The sequence below is a fragment of the Gymnoscopelus microlampas genome (assembly GCF_963454915.1).
Source record: "Gymnoscopelus microlampas genome assembly, chromosome: 2".
In the NCBI taxonomy this organism is placed as follows: Eukaryota; Metazoa; Chordata; class Actinopteri; order Myctophiformes; family Myctophidae; genus Gymnoscopelus; species Gymnoscopelus microlampas.
In genome coordinates, this window is record NC_139939.1 from 17648388 (window position 1) to 17661524 (window position 13137).

Genomic DNA, 13137 nt, shown 5'->3' on the forward strand with positions numbered 1-13137 from the left:
GATCACACACACACACACACACACACACACACACACACACACACACACACACACACACACACACACACACACACACACACACACACACACACACGCACGCACACGCACACATGCACCATGCAGTTATATGTGAATATGAATGTGTATGCATGTGTAAATTACCCATGTAGCTTACTGTATACACATACACACACGTACACAAATGCAACATAGACAGTGGAAGAGAGAGACAGACATAAAGGGACGAATACATTTAAAATACTGGTGTAAAATATGAAATAATCATGAGAAAGAATAAGATTAAGGGCCCTATTATGAGGCATGGGGTGTGCAGCGAATGGGTGAATTGAACATTTCTGGAGGTGACGTGGTATGTTTTCCCCCCAACTGCTCATATTTGGTATTTTGGGGACTCGCCGTGCAGCGGTGTGGGAGGAGAGGTGCAGTAGCGGGCATGTTGTTTGCAAATCAGCAGTGCAGCGCAATTTCGGGGTCAACAAGGATCCCGATTTGTGCCGATTCATGTTTTCCTCCCAAGATAAGTTTACATCCCCTGCTGTCTTGGTGGTCTGTTTGAGCCGTTGTGCATTGTTGATGACTCTGCACCTCCCACAAGGACATCGGTTTCATTTGGCTCGCCCGCTTCCCTGAAATAGGGCCCTGGAGTCCAAAGGCCCCACAAGCAGCCCCTAGAGGCTGTGCTGCTCCTTACAGCCAAACAGACCAAAGTGGTTTCAACTGACTGATATTGCCATCCTTAGTGATTGCACTAATCGCAAAAAAAAAAGGACTGTCTAAATAACATGCTATCTAAATTATATCCTTAAGATTTGTGGTCAAGAAAAACAAACCTAAGAAACAAAAACATGAGAATGGGTGACAGGATATGTCTGCATCATATCTTAGTCGCTGGCATCAATCGAGAGAGAAGGTGGGGGATAGTGCTAGGGGGTGAGGTGGAGTTTGAAGAGATGAGTCTTTTGATTATGGCGGAAAATTGGGTCTGCAGTCAAATTACCAGCTCACAACGTGTCGCAATGCGTAGATTGGCTAATTTCAGAAAAGAGATTTAGTGTATAGGGAAAAAAGGAGGGGGACAAATATAATGATTCATCCTGCAATGTGCCTATTGGATTATGAGATATTGTGTGTGGCCTGAGGGTGGCACTGGAGGTAAGGTCATGTGGTCACTCTGTCACTCTACTGGTTAGGGTTTATCAGCCACATGCAGCAAATTTTCTTGGAAAACTAGCCATTCGATTTTGAGATATCTCAATGCAATGGAGAGTTTGGCCTACAGTTGGCGCTAGATGCAAGGCCATGGGTTGACCAAAATCGGCAGAGCTTATCCTCTGGGGAGCATGAACGCGTTACGCAAGAGCCATGCCAATCTGCCCGTCGGATTTTCAGATATCTTTTGTGCAAGTGGTGGCGCTACAGGGAAGGTCATGGGGTCACCTAAATCAGTAGGGTTAATTGTCCGGGAAGCATGAGGGTGCACAGAAAGTTTCAGGACAATTCCGTTTTTGCGACCGAAGTGGTGGATGGATGGACAGACTGACCGACATTGCCTTGCTTAGAGCACCACTGCTAGCGAGGCTAAAAATACAAAAGGGAGAGAGAGATAGAGAGAGAGAAAAAGAGAGGGAGGAAAAGAAGGAGAGGTTTAAGCAGTGGGAGGGAGGTGATGAATAGAGAAGAGATGTACGCTGAGACCTAGATCATGTGCACTGGCAGTTCTCTACACAGTAAAATCCTCAGTGTTCATTTAACACAGAGAGTATACAAATGTCATTTAATGGACCATTGTGGATCCATTTGATTACATTAATACATTTTGTACACTCTCTGAGTTACAAATGGATAAATGAACACTGAGGATTTTACTGTGTACCATCATACAGTAGGGATGGCATTTCTGTACACATCTGCTACAGTGAATGAGCAGGTTCATGCACAGATGCGATGTATGGTTTAAAACTACTGCATAATAATCATAGTGTCTCTTTGCGCTATACTCCATGTGTCGTTAATGAAGCCCAATGGAGTGTCTGTGTGTGTGTGTGTGTGTGTGTGTGTGTGTGTGTGTGTGTGTGTCCAGGGTTAATGAGGCATGGGCCAGGGGCGGGGCCAGGGGCGAAGCCAGGGACAGAGGGAGCGGGCTGGATTAAAACTTCACTGAGAGTGAAATCACACACACACACACACACGCGCGCGCACACACGTACGCGTGCACACACACACACACACACACACACACACACACACACACACACACACACACACACACACACACACACACACACACACACACACACACACACACACACACACACACACACACACACAGTATACTGTATAGGCACACCTGTTCTAACAGATGCACAGGCACACACACACACACACACACACACACACACGCACGCGCACACACAAGAATGCACACAAACACACACAGAGCATTTGAGTTCAAGCCTACTTATAATCCATTACTCCAATGCTTTTTTTTTTTTTACTGTCTTTGCATTAAATTTATGGTTGATGTGAAAATGTGTTGCAGGCGATAAGCGTAATTCTCCAATGTAAACGGAGAATAAATTGTGACAAAGCAACACTCTTTCCTTTTCCTTCTCTCTCTCCTATTATACTCCTCCCCTCATCTTTCTGTCTCTCCTCTGCCGTTCGTCCTTTTTCTTTCTTTTCCCGTACTTTTAGGCACCTCTCAATCTCTGGCCAACCCTCTATCTCTCTCTGCACGAGACGGGTCTATCTATCTGTCTGTCGATCAGACTCCCTCTCCCCATTACCCTCTTTCTCTCTATCTTTCTCTCTATCTGTCGTCTGCGCTTACTCTCCATGTCTCCCTCTTCCACTCGATGTTATGAATGTGTGAGTATGCACGCATAGTAACTTTGAAGAGCGTACAAATGTTTGTACATACTGTATGTATAAACATTTGTAAACTTTAACTAAGTTAAATGAACACTGCGGATTTCACTGGGTATTTTGTATTTATCTATCTATTTTACCTTTTAACTAAACAGGTCTGGAACAAAATATTTTGAAATGAGGGGTCGGCGGCCAAATACATATAATTTGGGGGGTCCTTGACATGAAAAAGTTTGAGAACCACTGATATTAAAGCAACATAGTTTAAAAAAAGAAAACTGTTATAGGATTTAGAAGACATTTGTAGAATCGGCCTCAGGTCTTAATGGGTTAAGAGAATAAAAGCCACATTCAGCAGCGTGTAGTAGGCTTATAGGAAGAGAATAAAAGAGACCCGTGCACTCAATTAGGTTTTTCCAGGGCAGGTATTTCGGGTGCTGCCCAGTAGGGTTCATGCTCTAATAGCCATGCGGCCCCTTGGGGTCAGCGAGCCACCAGAGGAATCAACCACCCCAATTACGTTCCTTATTTGACCCGGCCTTAATGAGCTTGTTAACTCCTTAGCTCATTAGCCTGTCAATAGGGAGGTGGAGCAGGGAGAAGAGGGTTGTAAAATCTTGTCAAACTAAAGAGACTGTAATTGGATGACCTACTTACTAGTAGGCTTGAAGGACTTGGAGGAGATATATTTGAGTGTTGATATTTGAGTGGCTAGACATAGTAGAATGAGCACAGCTGGAAGTGATCTGTGTCTTGAGTACTGTAGTAGACTTTTTCATATCACAGACCCCCAAAATTGACTTTGACGGAACCCATTTCAAATTATTCTCACCTTGGAATGATTGGTGTTAAATCACACAGCTATTGAGAACAATTCAATAGCATAAAATACATAATAGCATAAGAATATCTGAATAGGTTCTCATATTACAATCCAGTCAGCATACTGTATATGCTGAGCATACTGTACTGGCATATCTGCTATTCCTAAGTCAGGTCTTTTAACTAAAATGGGATCTAATATCTATGCAAAGGCTCACTGTCTGTATAAGGAGAAGGACCGGATGTGGGTTCATTAAAAGCGATGATGATGAGACGATGAGGAAGATTTTCATCTTCCTCATCGTCTCATTTTACATTCTCTTTTATATGGCTCTCATTGTGTTTTGTCTCTCACTTGTTCTGTCTCACTCCTTTCTCTCTCTCCCTGCCAATGAAGTTTTTGAGGGGCATGAGATGATTGTTCACTGCTGTGCATCGCTACACTGTAAAAAAAAATCCAAATCAGTGTTCATTTATCCATTTGTGCCTCTCAGAGTAAAACAAGTAAATAGTAAACATGTCGTCCCCCAACAGTGATGTACTGTAGTCCCACCTTTGGGACAGTCAGTGAGCATATTCAGAGCACTGCGCTCTGGGAGTGAAAAGCCGGGTGCAAGCGCCTGAACAATGGTGATATAACAATGAGGGAGGAAGTCATTGCAAAATGTGACGGTTGCAGTGTGTTTGGTACTCTAGATAGACAGTATTCAACACTTACTGTACAGTATGTGTAACAAAACAGCTAATAATCATGTTTTACATGGGATGAATAAACATTCATTTGAATGCATTTAAAATAAATTAGAATGGCAATGTTAGTTAACAAGCATCTCGCCTGACCATTTGAAAATGATCTGCCCTGAAATTAGAGCAGGTTCTCAGAGTGTATTTTCGAATGCACCCAGTATGTGCAATACACACACTGTTAGTGGTTCTATGATCTTAATATTGATGCTACGAAAGAACAAACACACACAGCTCTGCAGACAGCGATGTAGAAAGGGGGAGGAGCTTATTGACAGACTTCAACTAAAAACTTAGACAGCGGCGGCCAAACCAGTGACCTTCTTGGAGGTGCAAGAACTGCCGAAAGGAACTTAGGCAAGGCAAAATGTGTTTTTCATTTTCGCCACAAAGACTGATTTTGTTCATGAGATTCTGCCAAACTTTGTTTTGAAGAATGCTGCAGTCTTTAGTGTCCTTGTGTGTAAGGTGCAGTGCTGTGGAAGACAACGATCACTTTCAGCTGTCTGGGCGTGGACCAACCCTGGTCTGTGCTAAGTGGAGTGCAGCGTTGTAAGACTAAGACTAAAGCTAACTCTGCTGTGACAAATGCCTATCGTCTCCAACCATCCATCAAACTAAAGCAGACCATTTATCAACGTTCAGATGGAGGTAAAAGGCTGCTTCACTGCTGTAAAAACATACTGTACAGTGCCAGCACAAAATAAATAAAATAAAATAGGAGAGCAATCAGTGCAAAGCTGATGTTGTGTGGGCAGCCAGGTTTGTGAGTAGAGTTAGTGGTTATTTTAAGAGTGAGGGAGGAGAGGAAAAGAGAAGAGAAAAGAGAAGAGAAAAGAGAAGAGAGAGAGAGAGAGAAAGAGAGAGAGAGAGAGAGAGAGAGAGAGAGATTGAACTTGAACACCTTAAAACAACGTTATTACTCTCAGTTAGGTCATAAAGACCACAGGATTATGTAATGAATGCTGCAACTTTGTGTGTACTGTGTGTGTACTGTGTGTGTGTGTGTGTGTGTGTGTGTGTGTGTGTGTGTGTGTGTGTGTGTGTGTGTGTGTGTGTGTGTGTGTGTGTGCGCGCGCGCGCGTGTGTGCGTGTGTGCGTGACACCCCTAGGGCACTCAGATGCAGTGGTTTTTTTTACATTTTACTTTCTGTGTTGTTACAGCCAGCACAAATAGCAACAGTAATGCTAGCGAAAATTCAGTTGTTTGTCACTTTCCAGTAATACCATTTCAGTGATATATTAGTCATCTTTATCGTACGAATGTGCACGCACACACGTGCGCGCACACACGCACATACAGACACGCATGCCTATTTTCTCAGGGACCCCCTAAAACAACCACAGAATCTACTGTATATGTGATTTTCTTTAGTTTTTCTTACAGCACCAGAACAGTGTGCATGAACGGAATAAAAATGAACAGAAGAGGAAAGGAAAGAGGGATGAGAAATGACCCTCACCTCCAATACATTAAAGAGGGCGGAGTACAGGACAGTGACGGGGCAAGGGAGAGAAAGAAGAAAGAGGGGGGAGACCAGAGAAATGGAGGGGGGCAGGGTAAGGATGTGAATACATGAGGGAGGGTATGATGAGATATTGTAAAGGGAGACATGAAGGGGTAAAGAGATTAGAGGTCGTCTGATATGGATTTTTCAATGCCAATACCATTTCCGATATTTTACAGTAGGTACAGTAGGTCGATTCTCTCTCTCTCAAAGATTCCAATGTTCCCTGTACCCTCAAAGGCACATTATTTCACTGTCTGCACTTGTGCCTTTCATTCTAGATAGGCATGTTTACTGTTTACCATATTTTACATTTCACGCACTTTAACCACTTAAACCTATATACTTCATTTGACTGGTGTTCCCCTGGGGTCTATCCTTGATCACTTCCGTTGATCCCTCTACAGATATACCGAAAGAAGCATATCCATCAGCTGACGTGTTGCAACACAATGCATTGCGAGCTTGTAGATCTGCTAATTCTGGCAAATGTTAGCAAACGTTTTTCTTTTCTTTTTTTTGGTGTACGTGTCTTTCTATCAATTGAGATCATGTGGTTGTGGAAGGCGTGATGTGGTGTAAGTTGCGTCATTCCAAAATCAACTGCTTTTTTATCTACCTCAGCCCTAGGGGAAGAGAAGAGGTCCATCTTCGGTTTGACATCTGGTGTTTTCCTGAAAGAGAGAGAGAGCGAGAGAGCGAGAGATAGAGAGAGAGAGAGAGAGAGAGAGAGAGAGAGAGAGAGAGAGAGAGAGAGAGAGAGAGAGAGAGAGAGAGAGAGAGAGAGAGAGAGGGGTCATGTACTGCAGGGTTGTTCAAAAGAGAAACTAGAAGGGTACAAATGTCCACCAGAGGCATGCCCTAATAATGATACTTATACTGTCTGATGAAGCAATGTCAAAGTGAATCTCTCTTGTGTGCGTGCGTAGCAGTCTCTGCCTGAAGACCAAAAGGCTAATATCTCCCCCGGCCCAGGGGGAATTTTACTTTAGGCTAGTGGATAAGATATTTGGCTTTCCACATTGGTGCCATGACCCGGATCAGGTTTCCCGGTGGATGGATCGGTCAAGGGTATAGCAAGGTGGCTCAGAGCCTCTACCTGAAGACCAAAAGTGGTTAAGATGTTTGGCTTTAGTGACCCTTCCCGTGCGGCAGACCAGAGTTTGAATCCTGATTGATTAACCCAAAGTGAACAGGAAAGCAGCCTCATACTGTCTGACTGAGTGTCTCTGTGTGTACGAACTTAAGTTGCTGTAATGATTAAAAGGGAGATATGTTTGTGTTCATGCAGTGCCAGTTCATGCAATAGCGCTTACAGTATCATGCATGTCTGTGATGTCTGTCTAGTGCCACACACACACACGCACACACGCATGCACACACACACACACAGGGCCAAAGACCAGATCTCCAAGCCTGGTAAACCACCCCGGTTGCGGAAATCACATTTCATTTGATTTCAAAATCAAATGAAATGTGATTTCCGCAACCGGGGTGGTTTACCAGGCTACAGATCTCCGCCTGGTGCGGATAATTAAAGGAAGGATTCTCATTTCCTGATGTTGTCTACGGCCATTTCTTTTAAAGGGCTGCTTGGTTTCGTTGCACCAGCATGTCTACTTTTGTATGAATATGAATGACGGCAGGTCAGCTGCAACATGATGAGAGGATATAGAGTTATCATCACTTCCTCTTGTGAGAGTCCCTGTGTTTACCGCATGACCTAAACGAGGCACACCTGGACACTGAGAAGACTGTCCAATAATGACTTGATTTAGAATTTAGATACAAGAAATGGAGAAGGAGAAAGGATTTGACTCATTAAACCCTATATACTTCAGTTGACAGGGGTCCCCCAGGGGTCTGTACTTGCCCCCCCCCCCCCCCCCACTGCTTTTTACCAGTACACCAAATGTTTGCCTACTATTATGACATGCCCAGAATAGGGACGCTGGGGCTGAAGTGGTTAACTTTGCAATGCAGGTTTTGGGGCAGATTCAGATGCTTGACATTGCAGTTACAGTATGTTTTCAGCACACAGGTTGAGTCATCAGGATGTCCTTGGACACGAATGAGGAAGTACAGTGAATTGGGTATTCTCTACTATTGAGCAAGAACATGAGGAATCATGGTGAATGGTATCATTAGTGCACAGACAAAGGGCAGTGTCAATGTGGCCAAGAGGGTGAGCGCCATTGTAGTGATGTACAGTATGAGAGACTGTACTGTACTTCAGTGCCCGTAGTGGAGTAATAAATGAGTAATAAATAAGTAAGTAATAAATGAGTCACGTAAGCAGCTAGCGCTGTATAGGGGATGGCCTTATTTTACACTCTACAAGGCTAGCCAAGTAGTTTGAAACTCCCATTCAAGTAGAGTGGATAGATAATCATTAAGCCTACCATCAGTTTAGGGGTGATTTAGGGGTGATACTGTGGTGTTTTCTGATTCATAAAGGTGGACTAATTGGTTCTACCTTTTCCATGGTGGCGGTGAGTTTCTCTTGTGAAGGCACGTATTTAAAGCACACCACAGCACAAAATATACTTCCTCTGGTGTTTTACTCAGATTGAATATCATCACTATTTCTGAAATTATAGGAGGAGAGACAAGCGAACGGAAATAACATCATTGTTAAGTACTGTGCTTTTGACTTAGCTGTTATTTGACCTTTTCCCGTATCCAGACCTGGGGGAGAGTGCTGGGTAAGTCTGCACTGACTGTGAAAGGGTAGACCTGGTTTAATCAACAGGAAATCTAAATGTTTGATTGTGTTTTAGCCAGGCTGCAGCGAGAGAGGGTAGGGATTTATGTTTCTACAGTTTGTCTGGCCAGACTATCAGACAACTGTAATCTTCTAAGTAATAGAAGAAAACAAGACGGCGTCTAATAAACCATCTTTAATAACGTTTCAGCCCAATCCGACCTCCATTGACTTCCAGTATAAAATTAAGTTAAATATAAGTTAATATAAGTAAAATATTAAAAGAATTATAAAACAGATGGCCTATTGGCAGTGTACACAAGAAATGTGGCGCTTGTCGGTGCAGTGGCTTGCGAGAATAGCCCCAGAATCACACACAGACTCACACACAGACCCTATCCTAGACTGCTCAGCCCCTAATGCCACCCGATAAAAAGAACAAACATTGAAATGGTCAAGAATAGGAATTCTTGACCATCTTGTGACAGCCTACATTCCCACCTGTTGCTACGTAGGAATATCCACCCTGCCCGGGTACAGGAAGATGTGATACTTGCACGCACTTACAAGAATAGACACTAAACCATGTGACCTTCTTATTACAAAATGGTATCTAACCACCAGGTCCCCTGCTGCCCTGCTTTTGAGCATGCTGCTACACCCCACATACCTTCACTGCCTTGCTGTGACGAAGCCGCCATTCTCTGCCACACCAAATCTCTCCTCCCCCGCATAATGCCATATGTATCTCCATCTGCCACTACATGGCCATAATAAGTTGTCTGCCACGGTACACGTGGCCTTTCCCCGTGCTGTCAGGGGGTCTGTATACCGGTCTGCCCTCGTGCCAGTTAGTGTGTGCGTGGTCTTACACTTTGCGCGTGGGAGGACGGAGGCGCCTGAGAGCTTGTGGACGGTGCTGACTGTCCTGGTCCGTCTGGTAGAAGAAAAGTCTGAGAGTGTCATCCAGAACCACCCTAGTAGGAAGACTCAGCAACCTCTGGGAAAGCAGACATAGAGAGACAGAGACAGAGACAGAGACAGAGACAGAGACAGAGACAGAGACAGAGACAGAGACAGAGACAGAGACAGAGACAGAGACAGAGACAGGGACAGGGACAGGGACAGAGACAGAGACAGAGACAGAGACAGAGACAGAGACAGAGACAGAGACACAGAGGATAAAGACGGAAAGATGTAGGGCAATAAGGGAAAGTGAGAGAGTTAGAGGCAAAGAAAGAGAAGGTGGAAGTCGGGTATGGGAGAGAAAAGTAGAGAGGGAGGTGAAAGGAAGAGTGAAATACATAAAGAAGTGATTGACAGATGGAAGGATGAGAATAAAGGAGAGGCAGAATGTAAATGTATAGAGTGTGGGAGAGAGAGACAGACACACAGACAGACAGACAGACAGAGAGAGAGAAAGGTAGAGGAGAGAACAGACCATGGACAGAGAAAGCGCAGAGGAAATATAGATCCAGCAAAAAAAACGAAACGAAAGAGAGAAGCACAGTTGGGAACACATTTTCATCCATTTTTACACTTGAAGGAGGAAGAAATGGAACAGAGAAGTAGGTGAGTGAGTGAGTGAGTGAGTGAGTGAGTGAGTGAGTGAGTGAGTGAGTGTGTGAGTGCGTGAGTGAGTGAGTGAGTGAGTGAGTGAGTGAGTGAGTGAGGGAGTGAGTGAGGGAGTGAGTGAGGGAGTGAGGGAGTGAGGGAGGAGAAAGAGAGCTAAATCACCCCATCAGTGATGGAGCAAGGCTTAAACATGTCAAGCCGTCCAACAGCTACAGTGCTGTATAGTCAGACACACAATGTGGGCGCAGGCAGCATACAGAGGGAAGAGTGGCAACGCCTACACACTTTTGCTCAGATCTGCAAACTACTATACTGAAATATCCCAGCCAATGCTCGTCCGCCCACTCTATCACTCAGCCCACCAGGTTGAGGCCATTGTTACTGTGCATTACAGAATCTATCAGCCACACCAAATAATGGTTCCTTAACCACTTTCACTTTACCTTAAAAATAGAGCAAAAATAGCGGACACAACATGTCATGCTTTGCTGCATTGTGAGCTTGTAGATCGGCTAATTTCACTATTCGTTGTACGACAAAGTATTGTATAAAGGTGGTTAAGTGGTTAAAACAGCAGAATGAATTGTGTCTAACTAAAAAGGAAAAATAAAAAAGGCTTACCTTCATATAAGTGTTCAGTCCAGGAATTCTGCTTTCTGCAATCTCCTGTTTGTTGCCAAGGTAAACTTTGCCTAAAAGAAAGACACATTGTTCAGTGTTGCAGAGCTGTGAATCTACTGTAAGCTTAAAGAAATACTTGAATTGAAAAGTGTTTTACACTGGGTTTCATGGTGCAAAGGTAAGATTCAACCTAATTTGGATGTAATATCATTGTTGGTGGAAACCTTGAAAGTCCAAAACAGTTCCTTTTTTATTATCATATTAAAAACGATTTATAATAGTGAAAATAGCCGATCTACAAGCTTGTAGATCGGCTATTTTCACTATTTTTGTGAGACACTCTTGTATGATGAAGTAGGGCATTCATTTTAAACATACGTAAAAGGTTATGGAGATACAAGGTTTCTGCCCAACAGCAACGATATATTTTCACATACAGTATTATCCATACAACAAGTGAAGGAATACCTGTCATCCCCAAGATTTACATGTGGCACACTTAAAGCTGAACTGGGTTATGTATGTTAAGGATGGTTGCCCGAACAAGGCCTGTTTTCCCATTGAAATTCTGTAAAAGTGTGTCATCCTACTTGGAGCAGGATTCAATGTGTGTTCACTGTGTGGGCATTAGTCCTTGCCTCACACTGACACTGATGTATTACTACTATTACTGTTATTATTAGCCTGCCGCTTAGAAAAGCCACATAAAAGGTTCCTGATTCATATTATGTTGGGAAAACCAATCAACATTTGTTGTGCTAATCTGCTACTCTGTTCCAAACAAAAAATAATCTAATGTAACTCTGAGAGCGTACAAATGGAACCAAATGGACCTGTGAGGGTCCATTTGGTTCCATTTGTACGCTCTCGGAGTTACAGACCTGTAAGGGTTCATTTGGAATCCTGGTGTACTCCATTGTACTAGCTGACCTAGTATAGATCCCTGGGGAACCCCGGTCAACTAAGTATATAGGGTTGTAAGTGGTTAAATTAACACTGAGGACTTTACTGCGTGGGCTACCTTATTCATATAATCTAGCCACAGGGGTGTTGGAAATTACCCCTCGCCTTTTCAGCATGTAGATTTATTGTCCTTCTACCCTTGTACAAAGTACAAACATATAAAGGGCTGTGCGCACAATCACATTGCTCTAAATCAGGCCGCTCATTGATTGAGCCGAGGCCATCTCTGCTGCCGAATCAATTTAGCACAGTCTTAATGACTTTCAAATATAATCTTCATCTTTCTCCAACACCCAATTTCCCTCTCCTCTCATTCACTCACTCAGTCAGTCGCTTGTTGACACAAGAACTCATTCACCCTCTCGCGCGCTCGCTCGCTCTCTCTCTCTCTCTCTCTCTCTCTCTCTCTCTCTCTCTCTCTCTCTCTCTCTCTCTCTCTCTCTCTCTCTCTCTCTCTCTCTCTCTCTCTCTCTCTCTCTCTCTCTCTCTCTCTCTCTCTCTCTCTCTCTCTCTCTCTCTCTCTCTCTCTCTCTCTCTCTCTCTCTCTCTCTCTCTCTCTCTCTCTCTCTCTCTCTCTCTCTCTCTCTCTCTCTCAACATTGTATACGGTAGTAATAATGTAGTAATCTGTTTCTGCTACTAACCAAGTCAAATGGACATGAAATTGAGGTATCCTCCTGATTTTGGCATCAATGCAAATTTACAAATAAATCATGAATCACATTTCTAGTGTGGATTCACCCGCTTCGTCTTCCCGCTGTCTCTGCCGTAGGTTTCCCCCCCCCCCCCCCGCCTGTTATGATGAGAGGTAGCAGTGTGATGATGAGGGCCTTCAGATCTAATTTTACACAGCATGCCTCCTCAACAGCACACAGCCAAGTATTGTGACACATCCCTTGTCACTTGCAGACCTTTTTTCAGAGGTTTGAATTCTATCCGTGTTGGGTGGCTTCCCAGACACAGCATCAGTGCGGTGGGGTCAGATGCCAGCTTGTCTGCTGTGACAAGAGCCACAGCTCAAGGGAGGGAGAGAACTTTTCATGTGCCAATGTCACAATTTGTTCCTTATTGAGATGCGGCAATTCCCCAGAGGGGAGCTTGTGTCTATGTACTGTACAGCAGGGGTCTTCAACGTTTTCAGCCCAGGGACCCCCTAGCTGAGCGAGAGATGAAGCAGGGACCCCTTAGCTGAGAGAGAGATGAAGCAGGGACCCCCATATTGTATAAAATTGTGTTTCAGATTCAACTTTTTTTGTTTACGTGGCATGCTCTTTTTTCCCTCTACACCTATACCTCTTTGCCAAAAATAGCC

At 43.9% G+C, this 13137-nt stretch overlaps 2 protein-coding genes across 4 annotated transcripts in view; one reads left to right on the forward strand and one right to left on the reverse strand.

Moving 5' to 3' along the window:
- The window catches only part of ncf4 (neutrophil cytosolic factor 4), a 31051-nt gene that overhangs the window by 12130 nt on the left and 5784 nt on the right, over positions 1 to 13137 (reverse strand). Inside the window, exons 4-6 of the mRNA XM_084083466.1 lie at positions 10864 to 10934; positions 9540 to 9667; positions 6583 to 6637 (exon numbers count right to left, since the gene is read on the reverse strand). Coding sequence (XP_083939592.1) covers positions 6583 to 6637; positions 9540 to 9667; positions 10864 to 10934 — 254 coding nt within the window. The remainder of the gene's footprint in view (positions 1 to 6582; positions 6638 to 9539; positions 9668 to 10863; positions 10935 to 13137) is intronic.
- Positions 1 to 13137, forward strand: part of pvalb7 (parvalbumin 7) — a 35741-nt gene that overhangs the window by 1080 nt on the left and 21524 nt on the right. The window contains exon 1 of one of the 3 annotated variants that reach the window (XM_084083477.1): positions 10100 to 10235. The exons of 1 other annotated variant lie outside the window; for it this stretch is intronic. In XM_084083477.1, coding sequence (XP_083939603.1) covers positions 10223 to 10235 — 13 coding nt within the window. In that variant the 5' untranslated portion in view covers positions 10100 to 10222. Of the gene's footprint in view, positions 1 to 10099; positions 10240 to 13137 lie in introns of those variants that run through there. One more of the 3 variants, XM_084083480.1, reaches the window with a different exon arrangement.